At 46.4% G+C, this 23,330-nt stretch overlaps 1 protein-coding gene across 3 annotated transcripts in view; it reads left to right on the top strand.

Annotated features, from left to right (window-relative positions):
- LOC138645258 (ankyrin repeat and fibronectin type-III domain-containing protein 1-like) overlaps positions 1-23,330 on the top strand; it is a 238,878-nt gene that overhangs the window by 171,482 nt on the left and 44,066 nt on the right. For all 3 annotated transcript variants that reach the window (XM_069734422.1, XM_069734424.1, XM_069734423.1), the window contains 12 exons: positions 5,897-6,098; positions 6,320-6,527; positions 6,718-6,912; positions 7,192-7,305; positions 7,723-7,820; positions 11,832-11,922; positions 15,252-15,359; positions 15,538-15,637; positions 16,273-16,405; positions 16,483-16,602; positions 18,323-18,538; positions 19,895-20,061. In XM_069734422.1, the coding sequence (XP_069590523.1) occupies positions 5,897-6,098; positions 6,320-6,527; positions 6,718-6,912; positions 7,192-7,305; positions 7,723-7,820; positions 11,832-11,922; positions 15,252-15,359; positions 15,538-15,637; positions 16,273-16,405; positions 16,483-16,602; positions 18,323-18,538; positions 19,895-20,061 (1,752 nt within the window). The remainder of the gene's footprint in view (positions 1-5,896; positions 6,099-6,319; positions 6,528-6,717; positions 6,913-7,191; positions 7,306-7,722; positions 7,821-11,831; positions 11,923-15,251; positions 15,360-15,537; positions 15,638-16,272; positions 16,406-16,482; positions 16,603-18,322; positions 18,539-19,894; positions 20,062-23,330) is intronic.

Raw genomic sequence — 23,330 nt, 5'->3', positions numbered from 1 at the left:
GGCACATTATTGTATATTGAGCACACTTGTATACTGGGCTCTCTATTGTATATTGAGCACTCTATTATATATATATATATATATATATATATATATATATTGGGCACTGTATTGTATGTTGGGCACTTAAGATGAGTTGTAGAATGCTGTATTGTTCCTTCATGCCGTATCTATAAATTATAGCATGGGTGTGACACTAGCTGGACTGACAGGTAATTGAAGATGGACGCACCTTTTAAAAAAAACAAAAGAAAATTAGGAATTTTGTTGCTTATTTCTTTTTAAACTTCCAAACAACAATGTCCAGGGGGCTTTCCAGCTTTCCAGAAAACACGTCAAGTAAAACTGATATATTGTTACATCCTGGGCGAGTTCTGCAGGGCGGATTATGACATGAGATTTCATAGAAGCCTTGTGTCACGCTCCGCCCCGGCACAAGACGCAATAAGGTGTACTTATTTTTTGGATCAATAAATGGGGACGGTTAATTTTAGGCAACTCCTGAAGGTAATGTTAGCCTGATCTACAAGAGCCTCTAGGCCAAAAGTGCCCGAGCGACGGCCGGATTCTACGTATTTCACATTGTATGTTCTTCTGACCAAGGGCTGGTTGTGCTTATAGTTAGGAGGGATGATTACTCCTTTGCCAAAGGAAATCTATATTTCTCATCATATTCTGCTTCCTTACCAAGGATTGCCGTGCTGGAGGCGAGTAGGAAGAGCCGCTAATGAGGGTTATTTACCATCTCGTGTGCGGTCAGACTCCGGCTTCCATGTATGTTCCCACAGCCTCGTCGTATGTTAATCATCTGCTCCGGCAGCTCCGATCACCATAGAAACACCTATAATGGCCTCCTCCATCCCATTATTACCCCCAGATCTTCCATTCTGCTCACGGACTGCTCCGACTTCTACATGTGACAGATATTTGGTGTCCATGATTTTCACATGTAAAAATATTTGTTACATTTTGTACTAAGTATAGTGTATATTTTTGTATATGTATGAAGGCTGCAAGCTATCGATCCCGTCCTCATTGATACTCCCGCAGATCATTGGGACCTGTAGTTCCTCTCCTTTGCATTGTGCTAATTATGATACACAGATGGGGTTGTCGCCCTTTACACCACAAATTATTCTCTATATGAACAGGGAAGTGAGTGAATTCACACACGTACTTTTAATAATCAACCGGGTCCAAGGGATGGGGTGCTGAACAGGTTAATATCAGCATCCCTGGTGGTCTAGAGCAGAGGTCCCCAACTCCAGTCCTCAAGGCCCACCAACATGTCATGTTTTCAGTATTTCCTTAGTCTTGCCCAGGTAATAATTGCATCACCTGTGCAATGCAAAGGAAGTCCTGAAAACATGACCTGTTGGTGGGCCTTGAGGACTGGAGTTGGGGACCTCTGGTCTAGAGCAGGGAAACGGTTATTGTAAGTATCTCGGGTGGTCTACAGAAATGGGGGATAAGATGTAAACATTCCTGGTTGTCTAGAGCAGTGTGTGGGGGAGGGGTGTAAGCCTTCTTGGTGGTCTACAGCAGTGTGTGGGGGAGGGGTGTAAGCCTTCCTGGTGGTCTACAGCAGTGTGTGGGGGAGGGGTGTAAGCCTTCTTGGTGGTCTACAGCAGTGTGTGGGGGAGGGGTGTAAGCCTTCCTGGTGGTCTACAGCAGTGTGTGGGGGAGGGGTGTAAGCCTTCTTGGTGGTCTACAGCAGTGTGTGGGGGAGGGGTGTAAGCCTTCCTGGTGGTCTACAGCAGTGTGTGGGGGAGGGGTGTAAGCCTTCCTGGTGGTCTACAGCAGTGTGTGGGGGAGGGGTGTAAGCCTTCTTGGTGGTCTACAGCAGTGTGTGGGGGAGGGGTGTAAGCCTTCCTGGTGGTCTACAGCAGTGTGTGGGGGAGGGGTGTAAGCCTTCTTGGTGGTCTACAGCAGTGTGTGGGGGAGGGGTGTAAGCCTTCCTGGTGGTCTACAGCAGTGTGTGGGGGAGGGGTGTAAGCCTTCCTGGTGGTCTACAGCAGTGTGTGGGGGAGGTGGGTAAGCCTTCTTGGTGGTCTACAGCAGTGTGTGGGGGAGGGGTGTAAGCCTTCCTGGTGGTCTACAGCAGTGTGTGGGGGAGGGGTGTAAGCCTTCTTGGTGGTCTACAGCAGTGTGTGGAGGAGGGTGTAAGCCTTCCTGGTGGTCTACAGCAGTGTGTGGGGGAGGGGTGTAAGCCTTCTTGGTGGTCTACAGCAGTGTGTGGGGGAGAGGTGTAAGCCTTCTTGGTGGTCTACAGCAGTGTGTGGGGGAGGGGTGTAAGCCTTCCTGGTGGTCTACAGCAGTGTGTGGGGGAGGTGGGTAAGCCTTCTTGGTGGTCTACAGCAGTGTGTGGGGGAGGGGTGTAAGCCTTCTTGGTGGTCTACAGCAGTGTGTGGGGGAGGGGTGTAAGCCTTCCTGGTGGTCTACAGCAGTGTGTGGGGGAGGTGGGTAAGCCTTCTTGGTGGTCTACAGCAGTGTGTGGGGGAGGGGTGTAAGCCCTCCTGGTGGTCTACAGCAGTGTGTGGGGGAGGGGTGTAAGCCCTCCTGGTGGTCTACAGCAGTGTGTGGGGGAGGGGTATAAGCCTTCTTGGTGGTCTACAGCAGTGTGTGGGGGAGGGGTGTAAGCCTTCTTGGTGGTCTAGAGCTGTGTGGGGGGGGGGGGGGTAAGCATTCTTGGAGGTCTGGAGCATTGAAAGGGTTGATATAGACATCCCTGGTGGTCTGGAGCAGTGAGAGATGGGGTGTAAGCTTTATTGGTGGTCTAGAGCAGTGGGAGGATGGTGTAAACATCCCTGGTGGTCTAGAGCTGGGGGAAGGGGATGTAAGCATTCTTGGTGGTCTAGAGCAGTTGAGGGGCTAATGTAAACATCCCTGGTGGTGTAGACTAGTGTAGGGGTTAGTGAAAGCATTCCTGGTGGGCTAGAGCTATGTGGGGAGGGTTGTAATCCTCCCTGGTGGTCTACACCAGTGTAGGGGTTAGTGAAAGCATTCCTGATGATCTACAGCTGAGAAAGGGTCATTGATCTGCTGCAGGACACGACAGGAAGTGTTGTCATGGGGACAAGGAAGAACCGACTGTAGACGTTCTTCTATAGACGTTGTATGGACGTTTCAGTTTGCCTCCATTTTCCAGCTCCCTGCTTACTGTCAGCGATCAGAGCGATTCTCGTTAGTGTAGTGAGACGTGGACATTGGTCAGACGTGATTAGTGACGGTTCTTACACCTACATGTAAATGTGGACTCCCTCCATTCACTGAAGGAAGCAGAGAGCTTGAAATGTAAAAAATGAAGCACAAAGTGTAGAAATCGTCTGACCCTGCAGTGTAATACTGATAACATTACACATGCTCTCCTGTGTATACTAGCGCCATGTGGCCTTGTAACGAGGCCTGGCAGCCATTTTCTGCGGTATACCCCTCGGTCCTGCGTCATGAATGGCATCCAAAATTTAATTTTATATATATATATATATATATATATATATATATATATATATATATATATATATATATATATATATATATTTGAGCTATAGAATTACCTATTGTAATGGAAAAAGCCCTTGCAAGTACTGAGGAGGCCCAGAGAGCTACAAGCTGGGCCGGGGGGTGTATAGGCAGCGAAATGTGTGGTCCTCGTAACCCCGACCCTGTGCCGATTCCAGTCAGCCTGGTGCCGAGGTTCAAGTTTCACCCTGGAGATCGAAAGTAGCCATATTTAGCATGAACTTGTACTGGCCACGTGGGAAGAGAAGGGAGGGCTGCGGGATATAGCCGGCCATACAACAGGACAGCGGCCCGTGTTTGAGAGGGAGAATGATCGGAGCTCTGCCGCCATAGAAAGGCAATCTAAGCATAAAAATATACAGCAATTAGCCAGATTACTAGCCACCTGTTCCCCAGACTGTGTATGGCTGCCACAATTAGCATGGTCCATGTAAACCTGCATTATTGGGCACTTTATATAGTGCAGACCCGCGGCCGGGGCCACCGGGGTGATGGCTTATAAGTGGCAGCCTGCTATATTCTTCAGCGGCAGGCAGGGCCCCTAGACGGGCAGCCCGGCCACATTATAGGCCCGATTCCTATGGAGACAGCCGGAGGAATTCTCACCCGTCTCCCCCCAGTGCCGTATTTAAATGGTTTGAAGTGGCACCGTCTCCAGAGCGAATTCTTGCACGGGGGACGCCAGTTCTTGTTGGGATATGTTTGACTTATTAGCTCCCCCCACAGAGACAGTCTGAGAGAGCGCTCCGCACCTAGTCTGGCACAAAGACGGTGAACAGATTAAAAGCCTGCTACTGTAAATGGCATAGGGGTATCCGATGAAGGGGTGCCAGGCTTACCATAACACTTCTGGGGAGAATGAGACGTGTTGTGACACTGCCGTGTAATAAATGTGTTCATGAGGTCATCTCCCTGCGCCACACGGACAAAGAATTTCCTGACTGTGTATACATCTGTCTCAAGTTTGTGAAACAAATCCCTCGCAAGGCCGCTCTCTTCCTGCGCTCCGTAAATAGGGTTTCTTAAACAAAAGTTAAAATGCAGCCAAGCGCCTCCATGTACAAATGATCGTACTTTAAAGGGGACGGGTCATTTGCCTTAAATCTGTCATGTTGTTGCAGCAGTGTAAATGTCGCTGTTCTCCTGAATCCGGCAGTGTTTTTCTTTTTTTCCTGCGCCTCTCTGTTCATGAGATATGGCCTCCTATTCCTTTTATGTAATTGTAGCCATTTTAGCCAAATGGGTGTACTCCTCAACTCTTCTTCATGGGCGTGTTCTTGAAAACCACTCCCAGATGGATAAAAAGACTAGATTTATGTGCAGTAAAGAAGGGGCCATATCTCAGGAATGGAGAAGAGCATGAACAAAAGAAAAGCAACGCCGGATTCAGGAGAACAGCGGCATTTACACTCGGTGAAAAAATTACATATTTATGGCAAGTGACAGGTCCCCTTTAAGTTTGCATGGCGACTTTGTACCCTGCAGTTTATTCTGATTTTATACTGTAGGTCAGCTCTCTATGCACAGACTCACTGGTTTGTTTCGTGCAGGGCTTGTGTTTATTTACAGAAGTCAATCAAAATACAAAAAACAGGATGGATACAGGGGGCAGCCTGAACCCCTGCAGTCATAGATAATGTGCCAAGCTAACCCCAAGACTGAACAATAAAGGGACCATCATTACAGCTTCAGTGACTGGGAGGATAAAAAAAAGGTGCTGCCAAAAACCAAACACTCAAAGTGGTAATAAGTGGGTTTGCTTGGGATAAATGCACACCATGCATAGCTGGGGCGGATTTTCAATGCAGATTTGCATGCGGAAATTCTGCAGCAAAATTTAGTAGCAGCTACATAGATGAGCTAGTCTCCTCTATACCCCATGCATAAATTGAGCTGTGGTGAGGATTCTGGAATCCGCAGGATATGATTTATTTTCTGCTGATTTTATCTTTTGCAATGTAGAAGGTGAAATTCAGCACAAATCTGCATCACATTTTGCATGTAGTACATGTGGATTTTGCTGCGGAAAATCTGCATCATGTGCACGCATCCTAAATTCTTGCTTTGTATTTTGGTGCCAGACTGGGAAGACGTCATTAGTGAAGGTCTGCAGTGACATACAGAAGTATGAGAACCTTCCCAACACGTTCTTGGGTCACTGTGGCCCCTTAATTTCCGAAATCAGTGTTGTTCCCTTGTGATCCCCATTTATTGATAAAAATCTAAAAAGACTCAGTGGTGAACCTGCCGTTTAATGGCAGGTAATAAGTGACACATGGTAAATTATACAAGTCTTTTAGTTGTCATTTCCGTCTTAAAGGGTCAGTCCTGGAGTGCAGAGCTTGATCTGACTCTTTTTCTCTCTCCGACTTAGGTCTTCCCCACCAAAAATGACGCAGCAGATGAGGGACCTCCAGATGGGACAGCCCAAGAAGCCGTCAGGCCCCTCATCGCCCAATGCTGCCAAGAGACTCTACAGAAACCTGTCTGGCAAGTTCAGAGTCAACTACACATCTTTTGACGAAGGCAGCCTGGCAGCGCGGAATGAAAAGGAGAGGTTGAGGAAGTCATGTCTTGTACGTCCAGAGTATATGACCCCCAAATTATTTTTTTCTGGCTGATCCAGTGAATGCAAAATAAGAAATTAAAAGTAATTTTCATCTATAGTCTTGCTTGAAAATGTTCTACCGTTTTGTGTATACAGCTCCCATGCTGATCTATGTGTCTCTTTCATCTGCTGCCTTTTCAGGTCACCTAATATTAGTTGATTATATATAGAAATTGTTTTATTTTGCAGTTTCAGGGGAACGCTGCTCTCTTTGAGGCAGTTGAAATGCAAGATCTCGACCGGGTGCAGGAACTATTGAAGCAATACAGTGTGGAGGAGCTGGACCTCAACACTCCAAATAGCGAGGGCCTCCTGCCGCTGGATATCGCCATTATGACCAATAACGCTCCAATCGCTAAGACACTACTGCAGGCGGGAGCCAAGGAAAGTCCACACTGTGAGTATAGGCAGATGTCCGCTGTGCACAGTGTCGCTCGCCCTCGCTAAATATGTCCTTTGTCAGAGCTGTAATAACAGGCACATCCTATTGGCCAGAGTGGCACCCTTTCTGGAAAGATGCTGCTGACCCATTTGTTTTTTCATTTTCACAGCACGCATTTAACTATAGTCTCTCTGTCCCTCTATAGTCTTGAGCTTGGAAAGCCGATCACTCCACCTGTCTACACTAGTCCGGGAGGCGGAGCAAAGGGTGAACGACCTCACTGCTCAAGTGGTCAATGAAGCCCCCAATGTTGATTGTTCAGAGAAAGAAAAGCAGCTGAAATCGTGGGAATGGAGATACCGGCTCTACAAACGCATGAAAGCTGGATTTGAGCATGCGCGTAAGTCCTACTTCTATGGTCATCCTTCCTGGAGGTGATTGATCGCGGCACGCTGGGCTCCCTCCACGCCACCTGCGTACCTCGTTCACACCCCCTTATGCCTCTGTCATGCACTGTTAAATGTACGCTTGATCTCGGATCAATATTTCCATTCAATGACATCAAGCAGAAATCTTAAAAATTGAAATATAAGGGACGTTTGACTATGTAAAATATTTAGCGCTTATTAACCCATTATACATAGGAAGCATAATGTGCATCTTCTGTGCTGTTTTGTAGGTGCGCCAGACCCCCCGACCAATGTACGCCTGGCTGTCACCAGCAGCACCACCCTGCGAGTTACATTTCAGGAGCCGCTGAGCGTCAACTCTGCCGTTGTTACAAAATACAAAGGTAATGAGCAAAACGGAGCAGTCACTCCTTATTTACACGCTAAAATAGCGTAAGAAAATAATATTAAAGCTTCACTCCAGTGATCCTGGCCGGCTTCAAAGCAGCGCTTACAAGCATTTTGCATTTTGCATGTTCGACTAACGCTTCTAGACAGTAACAGTGGTCGGTCACCTAGGCAACAAGCTGTAAACAAAAGAAAAGCATTCATATCTCAAGAATGTCTGCAAATTTTAACAAACGGTAAATTGCAAAAGTATTTGTTTTTACACTTCTCTATGAAGATGGGAATATCCCGTTTATATCCCTGGTGGTCTAGAGTGTTTTACTGGTCAATACCAGTTGGTGTAGGATGGTGGTAGTTGGTGCCGGTGGTTTGTAGATACTGTGTATATATATTTTTTTTTTGTTGTTTTATAGTGGAATGGAGTTTGTCATCCTCGTTCTCTCCCAACGTGGGAGAAGTCGTCATTGAGAAGCTGAGAAACTTACAGTTCAACATCCGGGGTCTTGTTTCAGTAAGAATTTTTTGCACAGCTACACTGAATATATGATGAAACAAAATGTGTGTTTTATCCCGAAGATATTTACAGAAGTTTTCTACTTTTTTGTTTTAAATCATCACCATTTCCAAAAACCCTGTCTGCTGTCATAATAAAAAAAAGGTTTCCATTCACACTTTCAAGCCTGGAAGCCCATTCTGATTTTTTTTTCCAGTTAACACAGCTGCAGTTTTGTATCAGTGTGTACGGCTACGTTCACATTAGCGTTGTGCGCCGCTGCGTCGGCGACGCAACGCACGCAAAAACGCGCAAAAACGCACGCAAAAACGCTGCGTTTTGCGACGCATGCGTCGCTTTTTGCCGAAATTTGGACGCAAGAAAAATGCAACTTGTTGCGTTTTCTTGGTCCGACGCTTGCGGCAAAAAAGACGCATGCGTCGCACAATGCAACAAAAAAAAACGCATGCGTCCCCCATGTTAAATATAGGGGCGCATGACGCATGCGTCGCCGCTGCGTTGCCCGACGCAAACTAGCATAACGCTAATGTGAACGTTACCTAAGAGAGTGATACATTGTAACAAGCTCATCAGATGTTGAGTTTTAATCCCCCGAATCTGTTTCCATTCACTGACTGCTAGAAAATGTGAATGGTGAGAATATTTCTTCATTTTCAAAGACTATTTTAGTAGACGGTTCCCCAAGTGGAGACTCGCCAGCATTTGTAAAACCACAACTTCTTACGTGCTATGCTGGGAGTTGTAGTTTTGCAACAGCTGCATACCCTGTGTGTTAATGAAAGGCTATTGTTTTTTTTCCTGTGCATGGAGGGTATAAGTCTTCCCCTAAGCCGTAGCCATTATACTGGTGATAATGAACGGCCCAGCGTATCTTTGGCAGAGCCGCCTTGTCTGGTGGCGCAGCCTTCTCCTGGCTAGACTGTGGTGGAGCAGATGGGTCATAGACAATGCAGCAGGTGAATGCACATTTGCAAAGCAAGTTTCTGGGCCTGGGAAATAATGATCAAATTCCTAATTACGTCTCTTGCAAATTCCCTATCCCCTTCCATGTACAGATAATATTAGGTCCTTGATTCAGGCGTCTCCTACAAGTATCTGTCATTCCTCCCACCCTTTATCCCAACGCTCATAATAAATCAGGACTTGGCCTCCCGCCACCTACTCAGATCAAAACCCTCTCACCAGCTCCATAGCTAATTGGAGAACAGGAGCTGTGACTCCAGTCCGTCACCTTCTCTATCTCTGGGGCTCAACCCCTACAGTGAACAAGGTCACAGGCTGGTCGGGGGCGGTGAGCCCTGCTGTTATATCTCTCTGAGAACTGGCATGACAGCTGTATCTGCATTCCCAGCCATGATTCCCCAAACCACTACGGCCAGTTCAGCATTGTGCCTGCACTGGGATCCTGAGCCCCCCCATGCACATCAGATTAACGGGCCTACACTGGGATCCTGAGCCCCCATACACACCAGACTAATAACGTGCCTACACTGAGATCCTGAGCCCCCATACACATCAGACTAATGTGCCTACACTGGGATCCTGAGCCCCCTATATACATCAGACTAATAAAGTGCCTACACTGGGATCCTGAGCCCCCCCATACACATCAGACTAATGTGCCTACACTGAGATCCTGAGCCCCCCATATACATCAGACTAATAACGTGCCTACACTGGGATCCTGAGTCTCCATACACATCAGACTAATGTGCCTACACTGGGATCCTGAGCCCCCATACACGTCAGACTAATGTGCCTACACTGGGATCCTGAGCCCCCCATATACATTAGACTAATAACTTGCCTACACTGGGATCCTGAGCCCCCATACACATCAGACTAATAACGTGCCTACACTGAGATCCTGAGCCCCCATACACGTCAGACTAATGTGCCTACACTGGGATCCTGAGCCCCCCATATACATTAGACTAATAACGTGCCTACACTGGGATCCTGAGCCCCCCATACACATCAGACTAATAACGTGCCTACACTGAGATCCTGAGCCCCCATACACGTCAGACTAATGTGCCTACACTGGGATCCTGAGCCCCCCATATACATTAGACTAATAACGTGCCTACACTGGCATCCTGAGCCCCCCATACACATCAGACTAATAACGTGCCTACACTGAGATCCTGAGCCCCCATACACGTCAGACTAATGTGCCTACACTGAGATCCTGAGCCCCCATATACATCAGACTAATAACGTGCCTACACTGGGATCCTGAGCCCCCCATGCACATCAGATTAACGGGCCTACACTGGGATCCTGAGCCCCCCATACACGTCAGACTAATAAAGTGCCTACACTGGGATCCTGAGCCCCCCCATACACATCAGACTAATGTGCCTACACTGAGATCCTGAGCCCCCCATATACATCAGACTAATAACGTGCCTACACTGAGATTCTGAGCCCCCATACACGTCAGACTAATGTGCCTACACTGGGATCCTGAGCCCCCCATACACATCAGACTAATGTGCCTACACTGGGATCCTGAGCCACCCCATACACATCAGACTAACGTGCCTACACTGGGATCCTGAGCCCCCCATACACATCAGACTAATGTGCCTACACTGGGATCCTGAGCCCCCATACACATCAGACTAACGTGCCTACACTGGGATCCTGAGCCCCCCATACACATCAGACTAATGTGCCTACACTGGGATCCTGAGCCCCCCATACACACCAGACTAATGTGCCTACACTGGGATCCTGAGCCCCCCATACACACCAGACTAATAACGTGCCTACACTGGGATCCTGAGCCCCCCATACACACCAGACTAATGTGCCTACACTGGGATCCTGAGCCCCCATACACACCAGACTAATAACGTGCCTACACTGGGATCCTGAGCCCCCCATACACATCAGACTAATGTGCCTACACTGGGATCCTGAGCCCCCCATACACACCAGACTAATGTGCCTACACTGGGATCCTGAGCCCCCCATACACACCAGACTAATGTGCCTACACTGGGATCCTGAGCCCCCATACACACCAGACTAATAACGTGCCTACACTGGGATCCTGAGCCCCCATACACATCAGACTAATGTGCCTACACTGGGATCCTGAGCCCCCATACACACCAGACTAATAACGTGCCTACACTGGGATCCTGAGCCCCCATACACATCAGACTAATGTGCCTACACTGGGATCCTGAGCCCTCATACACATCAGACTAACGTGCCTACACTGGGATCCTGAGCCCCCCCATACACATCAGACTGCAGAGATTAACACTGAAACGTTTCTCAGCTGTGATAAGGCAGGTGTGACATTCCGGATGTTGGCGTGCGTTACACAACACAATTCCATTAATTCCTGGCTCACATTACATAGGAGCGGACTGCGGACAGTACTGGAGCTCAATGACAATCATAGAGGCAGCTGATATCCTCCACATGTGATTCCTGCACTGTTCCTCTGTTATTCCTCCTGGAAATGTAGGAATAAATTTAACGACTGTATGTGAGGGCAGGTGCAGATGACCCTGTATTCTCTCATCCGACAGAATTGGGTTGATTATACAAATCACACTCTGATCAAACTGTGATCAAACTCTGATCCGATTCTCTCAGATGAGGATAAGATGGAGAAAAACATTATGCCAAGGACACACGTACTGGAAATGGGCAGTCCTGATCTGTAACCAAACTAATGGCTAAACACTGTCCTCCGACCGTAATCGTATCCAATCCGAGATCATGAGATTGTGGTCAGGGATGGAAGTAGAAGAACTGCGCTGGTAATCCGGACAGAAATGTGGGGCTAGCCGGGCCGGCGACAGTGGGTCACCAGGCAAAGAGACTGAGCACATGGCCGGCGATCACAGAGGATGGATCCAAATGTCTCCTGTGGCTTCTTACTGGTTCTGCTGGGCAATACGATGCCGTACGTGGCACATGTGACCCTACATGTGTATATGTGCATGAAGCGTGCGTCCTTCTAATATATATGATTGTTCACAGGGCACAAGATATTATGTCCAGGTGTCTGCATATAACATGAAAGGTTGGGGGTCTCCGCAGACATCGCTCCCAGCGTTTGCCATCCCATCCAGTAAGTGTATCACATTCTCACAGCACCTCGGATACATGGTATTATTCTTCTATATCGCTTCTAGAGAGACCAGTATAAATAGCTGTAGAAATGTATAATCACTATGGTATGTACCTTGTCTGACAAAATGGGGTTAGAAGCGCAATGGACTATTGTCATGGAAAAAGATGGAATCCTATATGCACCGATGTACCGAGGAGGGAGAAGCCGCGCTGTAGTTTCAGCCATATTCCTTTTATTTTTTGGCTAGTCTGCTTGTGGATCTGCAGGTTCAGATCTCCCATCCATGAAGGATACTCTGTCCTCTCACTTTGCCTCAGTTGTGTGGCTTCTCTTCTCCCTCTCTTATGTGGTCCTAGAAGCTAAGATTTCTGGGGGCAAATTCAGTGTTTGGGCATATTTAAAGGGAACCTATCATGTCCAGAACCTCTATTTCCTGCAGATGAACAGCATTTACCGTAAGTCCTGTGTATCCGGCTTACAGGAAGCGCATCTACATGGGGAAAATTATGTTTTACTAGATGGTGGCCCGATTCTAATGCATGGGGAATTCTAGAATATGCATGTCCACGTAGTATATTGCACAGCCCACGTAGTATATTGCCCAACCACGTAGTATATTGCCCAGTCACGTAGTATTTTGCACAGCCACATAGTATATTGCCCAGCCAGGTAGTATGTTGCCCAGCCATGTAGTATATTGCCCAGCTACGTAGTATATTGCCCAACCACGTAGTATATTGCCCAGTCACGTAGTATTTTGCACAGCCACATAGTATATTGCCCAGCCAGGTAGTATATTGCCCAGCCAGGTAGTATATTGCCCAGCCATGTAGTATATTGCCCAGCCATGTAGTATATTGCCCAGCTACGTAGTATATTGCCCAGCCATGTAGTATATTGCCCAGCCATGTAGTATATTGCCCAGTCACTTAGTATATTGCACAGCCCGCATAGTATATTGCCCAGACACGTAGTATATTGCCCAGTCAGGCAGTATATTGCCCAGTCAGGCAGTATATTGCCCAGCCACGTAGTATATTGCCCAGTCACGTAGTATATTGCCCAGTCAGGTAGTATATTGCCCAGCCACGTAGTATATTGCCCAGTCAGGTAGTATATTGCCCAGTCACGTAGTATATTGCCCAGCCACGTAGTATATTGCCCAGCCACGTAGTATATTGCCCAGCCACGTAGTATATTGCCCAGCCACGTAGTATATTGCAGTCACGTAGTATATTGCCCAGCCACGTAGTATATTGCCCAGCCACGTAGTATATTGCCCAGTCACGTAGTATATTGCCCAGCCACGTAGTATATTGCCCAGCCACGTAGTATATTGCCCAGCCACGTAGTATATTGCCCAGTCACATAGTATATTGCACAGCCCGCATAGTATATTGCACAGCCCGCATAGTATATTGCCCAGCCACGTAGTATATTGCCCAGACACGTAGTATATTGCCCAGTCAGGTAGTATATTGCCCAGCCACGTAGTATATTGCCCAGTCAGGTAGTATATTGCCCAGCGCTCGTAGTATTTTGCACAGCCGGCGTAGTATATTGCCCAGCCTGCGTAGTATATTGCACAGGCCGCGTAGTACATTGCCCAGCCACATAGTATATTGCACAGCTCACGTAGTATATAGCAATGTGGGCATCATATCCCTGTTAAAAAAAAAAAGAATTAAAATAAAAAATAGTTATATATCACCCTCCGTTGGCCCCTGAATCCAGGAAGCTTTTACAGATGCTCCTCGCGCGCTCCGGTCTCAAGAGTGCATTGCGGTCTCCCAAGACCGCTACGTCATCATCTCGTGAGATCGCAAAGCATGGACTGGTCATTGGAGCGTCATGAGGAGCGGGAAAGGCGCCGGAAGGTGAGTATATGATGATTTTTCATTTTTTTTTTATATTTTTAACATTAGATCTTTTTACTATTGATGCTGCATAGACAGCATCAATAGTAAAAAGTTGGTCACACAGGGTTAATAGCAGCGTTAATGGAGTGCGTTACACCGCGGCATAACGTGGTCCATTACCACTGGAATTATTATTTATTTATATAGCACCATTGATTCCATGGTGCTGTACATGAGAAGGGGTTACATACAAGTTACAAATATCACATACAGTAAACAAACTAACAATGACGGACTGATACAGAGGGGCGAGGACCCTGCCCTTGCGGGCTTACATTCTACAGGATTATGGGGAAGGAGACAGTAGGTTGAGGGTTGCAGGAGCTCCGGTGTTGGTGAGGCGGTAGCTCCGGTGTTGGTGAGGCGGTAGCTCCGGTGTTGGTGAGGCGGTAGCTTCGATAGTGATGAGGCAGCAGCGGTGTCAGTGCAGGCTGAAGGCTTTCCTGAAGAGAGGAGTTTTCAGGTTCCGTCTGAAGGATCCGACTGTGGTTGATAGTCGGACGTGTTGGGGCAGAGAGTTCCAGAGGATGGGGGATATTCGGGAGAAGTCTTGGAGGCGATTGGATGAGGAGCGAATAAGTGTGGAGGAGAGAAGGAGGTCTTGGAATTAACCCTGTGTGAGTGGTGACTGGAGGGGAGTATGGAGCGGATGCTGACTGTGGGGAGGAAGGAGCGGCCATGTTGCCGCCGGACTGCGCCCATCGCTGATTGGTCGTGGCAATGGTCGTGGGCGTTTTGCCACGACCAATCAGCGACTTGGATTCCATGACAGACAGAGGCCGCAACCAATGAATATCCGTGAAAAAAAGACAGACAGACGGAAGTGACCCTTAGACAATTATATAGTAGATTCTCCCTGCAGCCGCTTGCTTCCAGTCACCACGAACTATACTACCGTGAATGAGCTGTAATCGCTCCCTGACATCTTGACAGACAGCCTGCTGTGCAGCATATGTGTGCAGTGTGTCTGCAGAGAAGGCTGTCAATCAAAGTGCCAGGGAGTGATCACAGCTGAGAGATGATTGAAGGTTCTCCCTGCCCTGTTCCGATGACTGAAAGTGAGCAGCTACAGGGAGAATAAAACATATTTTCTTCTCCAGTAATCTGGCAACTCAGGATTTAAACTCTTATCTTCTCACACATTACCACTATATCTGCAGATAAATTGCATTTCTGGATGTGACAGGTTCTACGATTACCTGCCATGCTGGTATTACATGTGTTCTTCCATTTTGTGGCTGCAGCTTGTATGCATGCCTATGTGTTTCTATTTGCAAAATTACTTTATCATGTATCCCCCAATACATATAATTGTTGAAGGGTATAAATAGATATAAAGAACATATATATGTGACAGCCTGGGCCGAGAAATGAATACATCAATATTTTCCCATTGCTGTTCTCTAGATTGGCGCGAGTACGATAGTCGGCCACCGAGAAGAAGGGGCCAGGCAGAAGCCCTAGATCTTCTGCTCAGTCAGGTGAAGACCGGTCACCAGCATTGTGTGTGCCACGGTAAGATGCCATCTATATAGGCAAATCAATAACGTACATAGCCATGTGTGAGAGACTGTCTATACTGCCTGGTGCCTGACAATACGACATTGAGCAGTGGTCTTAAGAGAGCTTGGATAAGCTGGTCTTTCATTGTATTACTGTTATATCTTATATTCAGATATCATTTCTGTTACAGAGCCATTCAAGAACCAGCCACAGAGCAGAAAACATTCGGTGTCGAAAAGCTTGAAACATCTTTTCCATCCGAGCAGCAAGTTTCTAAAAGGCCTCAGGAGGTATTGTACAAGGGGACACCACGGCTGGTCCGTCGCCTGTTTGATGTTACCGAACGGTGCATTCCAGTGCTGTTTTGTGGTGTCCATCGGCAGTACAGCATACGTCCCAACATATAGCTCCGAGCTGGACAGTGGAGCAAAATTTGGGGTCTACAGAGGGTAGTGCCTGATCATAGAATAGGTCGTGGCTGGAACACAACAATGTAGGGGTTGAATTAACAACAAGCCAAAAGTGTAGGGAATCTGCACGGACCAGAGAAGTAGAAACTGGGCAGAATGATATATACGTTTATAGGAAAAGATTCAGTATAACTGGTATTGTGTTCATTAAGTCCAGTGGGCGGTCCTACCAGTGACTGACAGCTCTCTGTCAGTCTTCCTTGTATGACTGTCCATGCAGAGCTGTCAATCACTACTAGCATGTAAACATCAGGGGTTGTTAGTCTTCACTGTATGACTGCAGGCAATCACTGAAATCCCTGGTGTTTGTATGTGTATGAGCCAAGTGGGCGGTCCTATTCAATGAATACATTGCAAGCTTTACTGAAACGTTTCCCACCTGATCAGCTCGTCCTGCTCTGTAGCCTCCTGCCTACAGGTTCCCTTTATTTGAGATGTTTCTGTTCCATTTCCAGGGGTCTGTATTTGGCATCCATATTTTATAAGGATGACAATATTCTAGTGACCCATGAAGACCAGATCCCGGTGGTGGAGATAGACGACTCCTACTCCTGCCTCCTCATGCAGGACTTCCTGTGGTTCACTAAGGTGAGATCTGTGGCCACGTGTGGCAGTGGTAAATGGTTCCCCAATACTAAAGACCCTGCATTGCTTCCCCTCTCTAGGTGTCCTGTATGTGGGACGACATCTTGTGGCTACGACAGTGCGTCACGGTGTCACAATCCTCCTGCTCTTGCATTCTCCAAACCCGCTTTAAAATGCTGCTAGCCGTGTCACAGATGCAGGTAAGAAGCCGAGTGTCAACCTGTCACCGTCCATGATTAGAGCGATGAGTTCAGGGACACGGTATTCATTTAGACGAGGATCCAATGTGGCTTGGAGTCCCTGCTATTGCCAAAGGATTCAAAGTTTGTCTATGGGATACAAAGTTGCAATTGACCTGGTAAAAATCTCAAAAAAGCTGAAGTCGCCGTTTACCCCGAATCACAGGCGGCTCCATATTGTCGGGGAGTCGGAGCTTTATATTTTTCTTCTTTAAGCTGATTCCAGTCTCCAATTTGTGATCCTTGTCCTGATTATACCGCGGATACTACTATTATTGTTATGAAGCCGCACTTGTCACACCCAACATCTGTACAATGTCCGCAGGCAATTACCCTGGAGCCATTTAGCTCCCAGATGATTCCCTGCACTGGATATGAATGCAGCCTCTTCCAGATTTATGTAAATGTTTGCTCTCAATGAATGAAAGCAAAGTTGCTGAACATCATCTATGCCGTATTTACAGTCCTTGCTTACTGGCAAGCATTGCGTCCAACATAGGTGAGCACGGTTTACAGCGTAGGTGAGCACGATGTACAGCATAGGTGAGAAGCATGTACAGTGTAGGTGAGGACCGTGCACTACGTAGGTGAGCCAAGGCCACTTACCACTAAAGCTTTCTGCTTTAGCTTGGCTGGTTGTCAAAAATGTGTGGGACCCCACAACTTTGTTTTTTCATTATTTACTAAATATTGAAAACAAACAAAAAAAAAACGGCGTGGGGACCCCTCTATTCTTGATAACCAGTTTTGCTAACGCTGACACCTGAAGGTTGCAGCCCGCATCTGTCAGTATTGCCTGGCTGGATATCAGTAATACAGGGGAACCCATGCTGTTTTTTTTTTTTATAATTTATTTAGAGCGCAGGCATCGGCTGATGAATACTCCTATCATCCGCGCCTGTTCTCGCTGGCAATAGCAGCAGCAAGCATAAGCTGATGGGAGTAGTAGTCACACCAGTCCTATGCCAGTGACCGGAAGAAAAGTTTTTACCTCCGGTCACAGCTGCTCAGCTCTCTGACTGGCGGTAATGATTTTACTGTCGATCAGAGGCAGTGTTTGCCTCCCTCTCATGCACATGACAGCGTGGCAAACACTGGATGTTCGGGCCCCCTATTCAAGTGAATGGGATCCGGGTTTTGTTACTAATCTGGTACCTGAACCTAACTTTTTTTTTTTTTTTAAATGTTCGGCCAAGCCAGAACATCCAGGGGTTCACGCATCTTTAGTGTTGGCCTACGCCAGGTGCAGTGCCCCCTACCTTGTATGCAGTGCCTCCTTAGTCTGGCCGCAAGGCTGACCTACACTGGATGCAGTGCTTGCCTATGCAGGGTGTAATGCTCGCCTATGCAGGGTGTAATGCTTGCCTTTAAGCAAGGTCTGTAAATAAGGTCTATATGGTGTTCCACAATATTACTTTCATTCATAGAAAGCAGAGATCTTGGAAAAAAAAGTAATCATGTGAAATATAAAGGATATTAGAAAGTTCCAGAACTTTTTGTTATCCAGCGATTGAGCTTTATTATCCTAAAACCTGAAAAACCCTTTCAATTCCAATGGCGATGAGAAAAATGTCAGGACTAGCAGGATGGCAATGAATCCGCTCATAGTCCTCAGCTGCTGCAGATCTGACAGATCAGGTGTTACTGTGTGTCATTGTGAGCCTTTGCTCCCCTTCTCCAGGGTCTTTTAGGATTCCAGGACCTGGGACAAGTGTTCTTTGAGACGATTAAAGATAAACAGGGAAATATTCTGATTGTGACTCTGAAGGAGGTGAAGCTGAGCCAAACGTTGGAGAACGTACGCTGGATGCCCGTGTGCAAACTGCAGACTCACAGGAAGTCCGTCTCATCCCCGGAGGAGCCCAGCGCCCTGGACGTCCTGCTGATGACACTGCATGTGAGTTGACCTTCTCAGCTTACAGTAGTTGGAGGAAGGAAGTGAGCGAGGTGTGTTACCTCCAGGAATGTGTTCTGATCCGACCTGTCACTCCAAATGCAGAAATGTATCCGTCCAAGAGGCGAATCCAGCTCCGCATTTACAGCAGAGGAAATCAATACATGCAATCAATATTTATCCCTGTTATATGCACTTGCCCTTTATTTTCTGTTAACTGCGTTGGCGGATCTAAAAAAAAAAAAAAGAAACTTTATAAAAAATGTTTTACAAAAAATAATTACCGTAGTACTACAGTTTTATGTTTCTGCTTTAAAGTAGAGTTGGTGGGAATCGATTTAGCAAGATGCAGTCCACTGGCCACGTCGGTAATCTGTGGCATCTAGACAGGAGTCCTAAGAGTCACCTCTTCTTTTGATTACCCGCCTGGGGTGACTTCATATTCCCGGCATGACAAATGTGACATGATGCCAGGCCGGCTAATCAAAAGAAGAGCAGATGCCGGGGAGGTAAGAGGCATTTTGGTGGCTCTTGTCCAGTGGCCACAGGTTACCGATATGGCTGATGGTCTGGATCCTGCAAGTCTCTTCCCACCATCTCACATCTGATGCTGTAGTTTACTGCACGTTAGTAAGAAGCAGCCAGGTCAGATGGAAGTGTCGCCTGCAGAAGACATAGCTGTGAGGTATATATTGCGCCAGGGTTTGCCACCTAGATCAGAAGGCTGCTTTTCTTTCCATGACCCTTGGGTGGCTAGTACCTATGCTGGGTATGGTGAATTTGCCCTCGGGCAAAAGGAGACAACTAAACAGGGTTTGTTTGTATTCTGTAACCGTGTAACCAGGAGCTTATAAATAGTGATGAGCGAATATACTCGTTACTCGAGATTTCTCGAACACGCTCGGGTGACTTCTGAGTATTTTTTAGTGCTCGGAGATTTAGTTTTCATCGCCGCAGCTGAATGATTTACATCTGTTAGCCAGCATAAGTACATGTGGGGGTTGCCTGGTTGCTAGGGAATCCTCACATGTGCTTATGCTGGCTAACAGATGTAAATCATTCAGCTGAGGTGAGGAATCTAAATCTCCGAGCACTAAAAAATACTCGGAGGACCCCCGAGCGCGCTCGAGAAATCTCGAGTAACGAGTATATTCACTCATCACTACTAATAAACTTCATAACTCACGATTTCTGGGGAATGTTATAGAGAAAAAAAAATAATGTGCTTTATGATGAGCTGTTGCATAAGTTTAGTTCTTGCACTTGACTATGTATGACAGCCTCTGCGATGCTGTGATCAATAGTTTTCCGATTTTCATTAACCCTTGGTGTACTTGGCGACGTCTCTGTACACTCTAGGACAAGTTGGCTTATCACAGAAGAAGCAGCCAAGCTTTGCCCCCTGGCCTGTATTTGGGATATCTGAAGCTGTGCAGTGCCGTAGACCAGATCCGAGTGCTGGTGCCCGATAGATTACCAAATATCCTTTGCCATGTGAAGGTCAGAGCCAACGCGAACGTGTCCAGGTGAGTAGATATGGAAATATGTATATTGTGTGTAGAAGCAGCGCTCAATCGCTGCTCCAGATCTTGTTAAGCCCAGACCTGTGACATCATTTTCTGGTTCGATCAGTCCATGATGGATATCATGGACCACCTCACTTTGAGCAGGGGTTAGGTGGGCCGTTGGGTAGCACAGTCACAAATGAGCCCCCTGTGCAGGATCACTCGGGGGGACCGTGGCCCAGGATTGCCTGCTGCAGATCTCCATCCTGACTTCATGGCCAGATCCCAGTCCTTTCTTGTAAAGAAGTGATGAAAACTCTTGCATTTTCCGAAATGTTGTCAACAAAATGTTCTGTATTTTTTATTTATTTTCAGATCGTAAAACAAAATTTAATTCTAAATAATTGGGTTCAGGAGAGGTGGCGGTCAGTAATCCCTCCCCCACACTCATGCTTGGCTCACACCTCTGGAGTCAGTTTATCTTGAATAAGAAAAAGAAGAATCAGGCATGTTGAAATCCAACATGCCTAATCATTCTTTCCACAAAATCTGCTGTTGGGAAAGTTATCACACTTACCAAGTCCATTTGAGGTTCTTCTTATTTGTATGGTCACCTTAAAGGGGGGGAATCTGCGCCACTCACTTCCACCTGAGAAGGTTAGTGACCTTTATCTGCACACACCTTCCGGGACGGGTCCATTATACCTGGTCTTCGTGCACACATCCTGGCAGGCACATTAGTGTTCATCAGCTTCTGTGTTGCCAGACAATCCCTTTTTATCTCTTGGATGTTTTCTCAGATGCCACCATATTCTTAGTCACATATATCGCTTACTAGTCAGGAGTATTTGCCATTTTTAGCTCTCTGAACTTTAACAAGAACCTTGGTGTTTTGTGTTTTTTCATGGAAGTGAATCTTAGAAGAAATATTTGTGGTTCGCGTTGTGCAGCCTTTACACAGAGCCCATGCAGCAGTGCCAACAATAAGAGATGTGTCCTAACATTTCAATACATTTCCAAATATTTGTCTTCATATTATTGGAGTCGGGATCCTGCTTCCTGCATGCGGTGGACGTATGTAAACATTTATTGGAAGAGTCATTGTAAACGTTTAGAGAGAAAGTGATGGTCCGCAGAACGTTCTGGTCAGGAAGGTGGCGTCTTCTCCAAAATAGATAAAATACTTCAGCTCCTCTCGGTGATACACTGGAGCCTTGTTACTGTAACCAGAGACGCTTCTTATTTTTGCTCATGTAAACAAAGTGGTGATCGGCTATTCCGTACGGCCATTCTGGTTTTCCAGCAAATCTTCTATTTCTATATTCCAATGAGGCGCTTTATGTCAGTAGTAATAATTACGGTATCCCGCCGCTGTCTTTAGTGTGTTTTGCAGGATGTATGAGATTCGGTTGACTACAAACCGCACGAGTTCCTATATCGGTGACCACCATTGCAGAATATGTGAGCTTTTAAAGGGCTTGTTCTACAATTACAATACTATGCCCATGTCTGAACTCTCTCCTGCAATCTCTGCGCTTTCACTGCAGCTGGTGCTGGAGGATGCCGGCGTAGTTCTGTTTTACAATAGTCTGGCTGGGACTTATGGTTCTGCCCAGATAGGAAGTCTCTATCTTGCTACAGGTTTATTTGTTGTAATCGGCTTTCCGTTGTGAGTCTTGGCCAGGTCCAGTCCCTATTTAACCCTCAGCAGCTACTTATAGCTTATTCTACCCTGGTTTGTTGCTGTGACTAGCCCTTTTTTTTCTATTTACATGCCTCACAATTCTGTCCCTGATTTTGACCTCAACTTCTCTCTGCCAGCTTGCTCCACCAGCCAGCAGCCACTCCGTGGACTTGACCCAGGAGGCCATGCGTAAGTTCAGATCTTCTATGGATTAAAGAGTGAAGACCAGAGTTACCCTTTGACCTGCTAAGCGGGATGGCTTGTGCAATGCCTATCCGCAGAAGCCCTTTTAGGAGCTACCAAAAACAGAATTTCATAACATACAACTTGTCACCTCTCCACAAGATAGGTGATGAGTATCAAATTGCTGTAATTATCGCTGCCACTCCATTATCTATGGAATTGAATGAGATAGATAAAATTGCTCATGGCTGTCTTTGTCAACCCCATAGACAATGAGTGGAGCATCTGTGCACAGGCATGATCACTGCTTCATTCATTTGAGGAGTGCAGGACCCATCTTCATGATCTGTGGTAGAGGATATGTTTTAATTAAGGGCTTCTAGAGGGTTTTCCTACATCCTATGGTAAGCCTATATGGTTTCTATGGGTCTGTACCGTGGAGCTGTAGAGCTTCTATAGACCACGTATGGTAACCAATTCTCCAGAGAACAAGACCCCCAATACAATGTGGGCAGTATTATGCCTTGTACATGAGACCTACAAGTTTCTGAATATATAATGCTATTCAGACAATTAAAAAAGAGGAAAAAAGATGATGGTAAATGATGATATCTACGTTTTTTAAAGTAGCTCACAATGGTGTAAAAAAAATCAATAAATCAATTGTACCATTCACCTCCCCAACCTACTGCAATCCCGTGCCTACAGTTCCCTGTAAGTGAATTTCATGAGGTTGGAAAACCCCTTTAAAGGAAACCCATCAGGAGGATTAAACTAATAAAACTAGTGATGTGGCCGAAGAGAGAGATCATAGAAAAACAATACAAATTACACAATTTCTGCAATAATCGGATGTGCCTGTGCTGGGTAATCGAGCTTTAAAAACACATGCAAATTACCCTGGAAGTGCATAGAGGGTGTGCTGCTGCACTTGAGATACATTGACACTCCCCCAATACACTAGCATGCTAATTTACATGTGGCTGCAAAGCTCAATCTCATTAGTAAATTTTTGCTGACCAGTTTTAGATTTTGGAAAGGATGATGCCAGGTAGATTTTAAGAACTTGCCTCCCTTTTTGTTTGAGGCACAGCACCACTTTTGTGCAGGGGCTGTGTTTGGTATTGCATCTGACTTGGATGGGACTGACCTCCAATTTTATGGATAGAAATGGCGCTGTTGTAGAAAAAGAAAACAATAGACCCATTTTTGCAGAACTTTATAACATTGAAGTGTTTTTTTCACTTTGAACTATTCACACAAGGCAAAAAAGAGAAATTTGGGTTTCACTTCTATTTTTTTTTTGTGCTAACCTTAATGCTGTCTATATCGGTCCATGTTCATGTGTGCCTCTATTTATATCTATATCTGACAGTAATGTAATGAGAGCTCTCCGTTACACTCAGTTATGAAAGCCGCGCAT

The sequence above is a fragment of the Ranitomeya imitator genome, chromosome 7 (genome assembly GCF_032444005.1).
Source record: "Ranitomeya imitator isolate aRanImi1 chromosome 7, aRanImi1.pri, whole genome shotgun sequence".
Classification (NCBI taxonomy): domain Eukaryota; kingdom Metazoa; phylum Chordata; class Amphibia; order Anura; family Dendrobatidae; genus Ranitomeya; species Ranitomeya imitator.
This window is presented reverse-complemented; position numbering and strand designations above follow the sequence as displayed.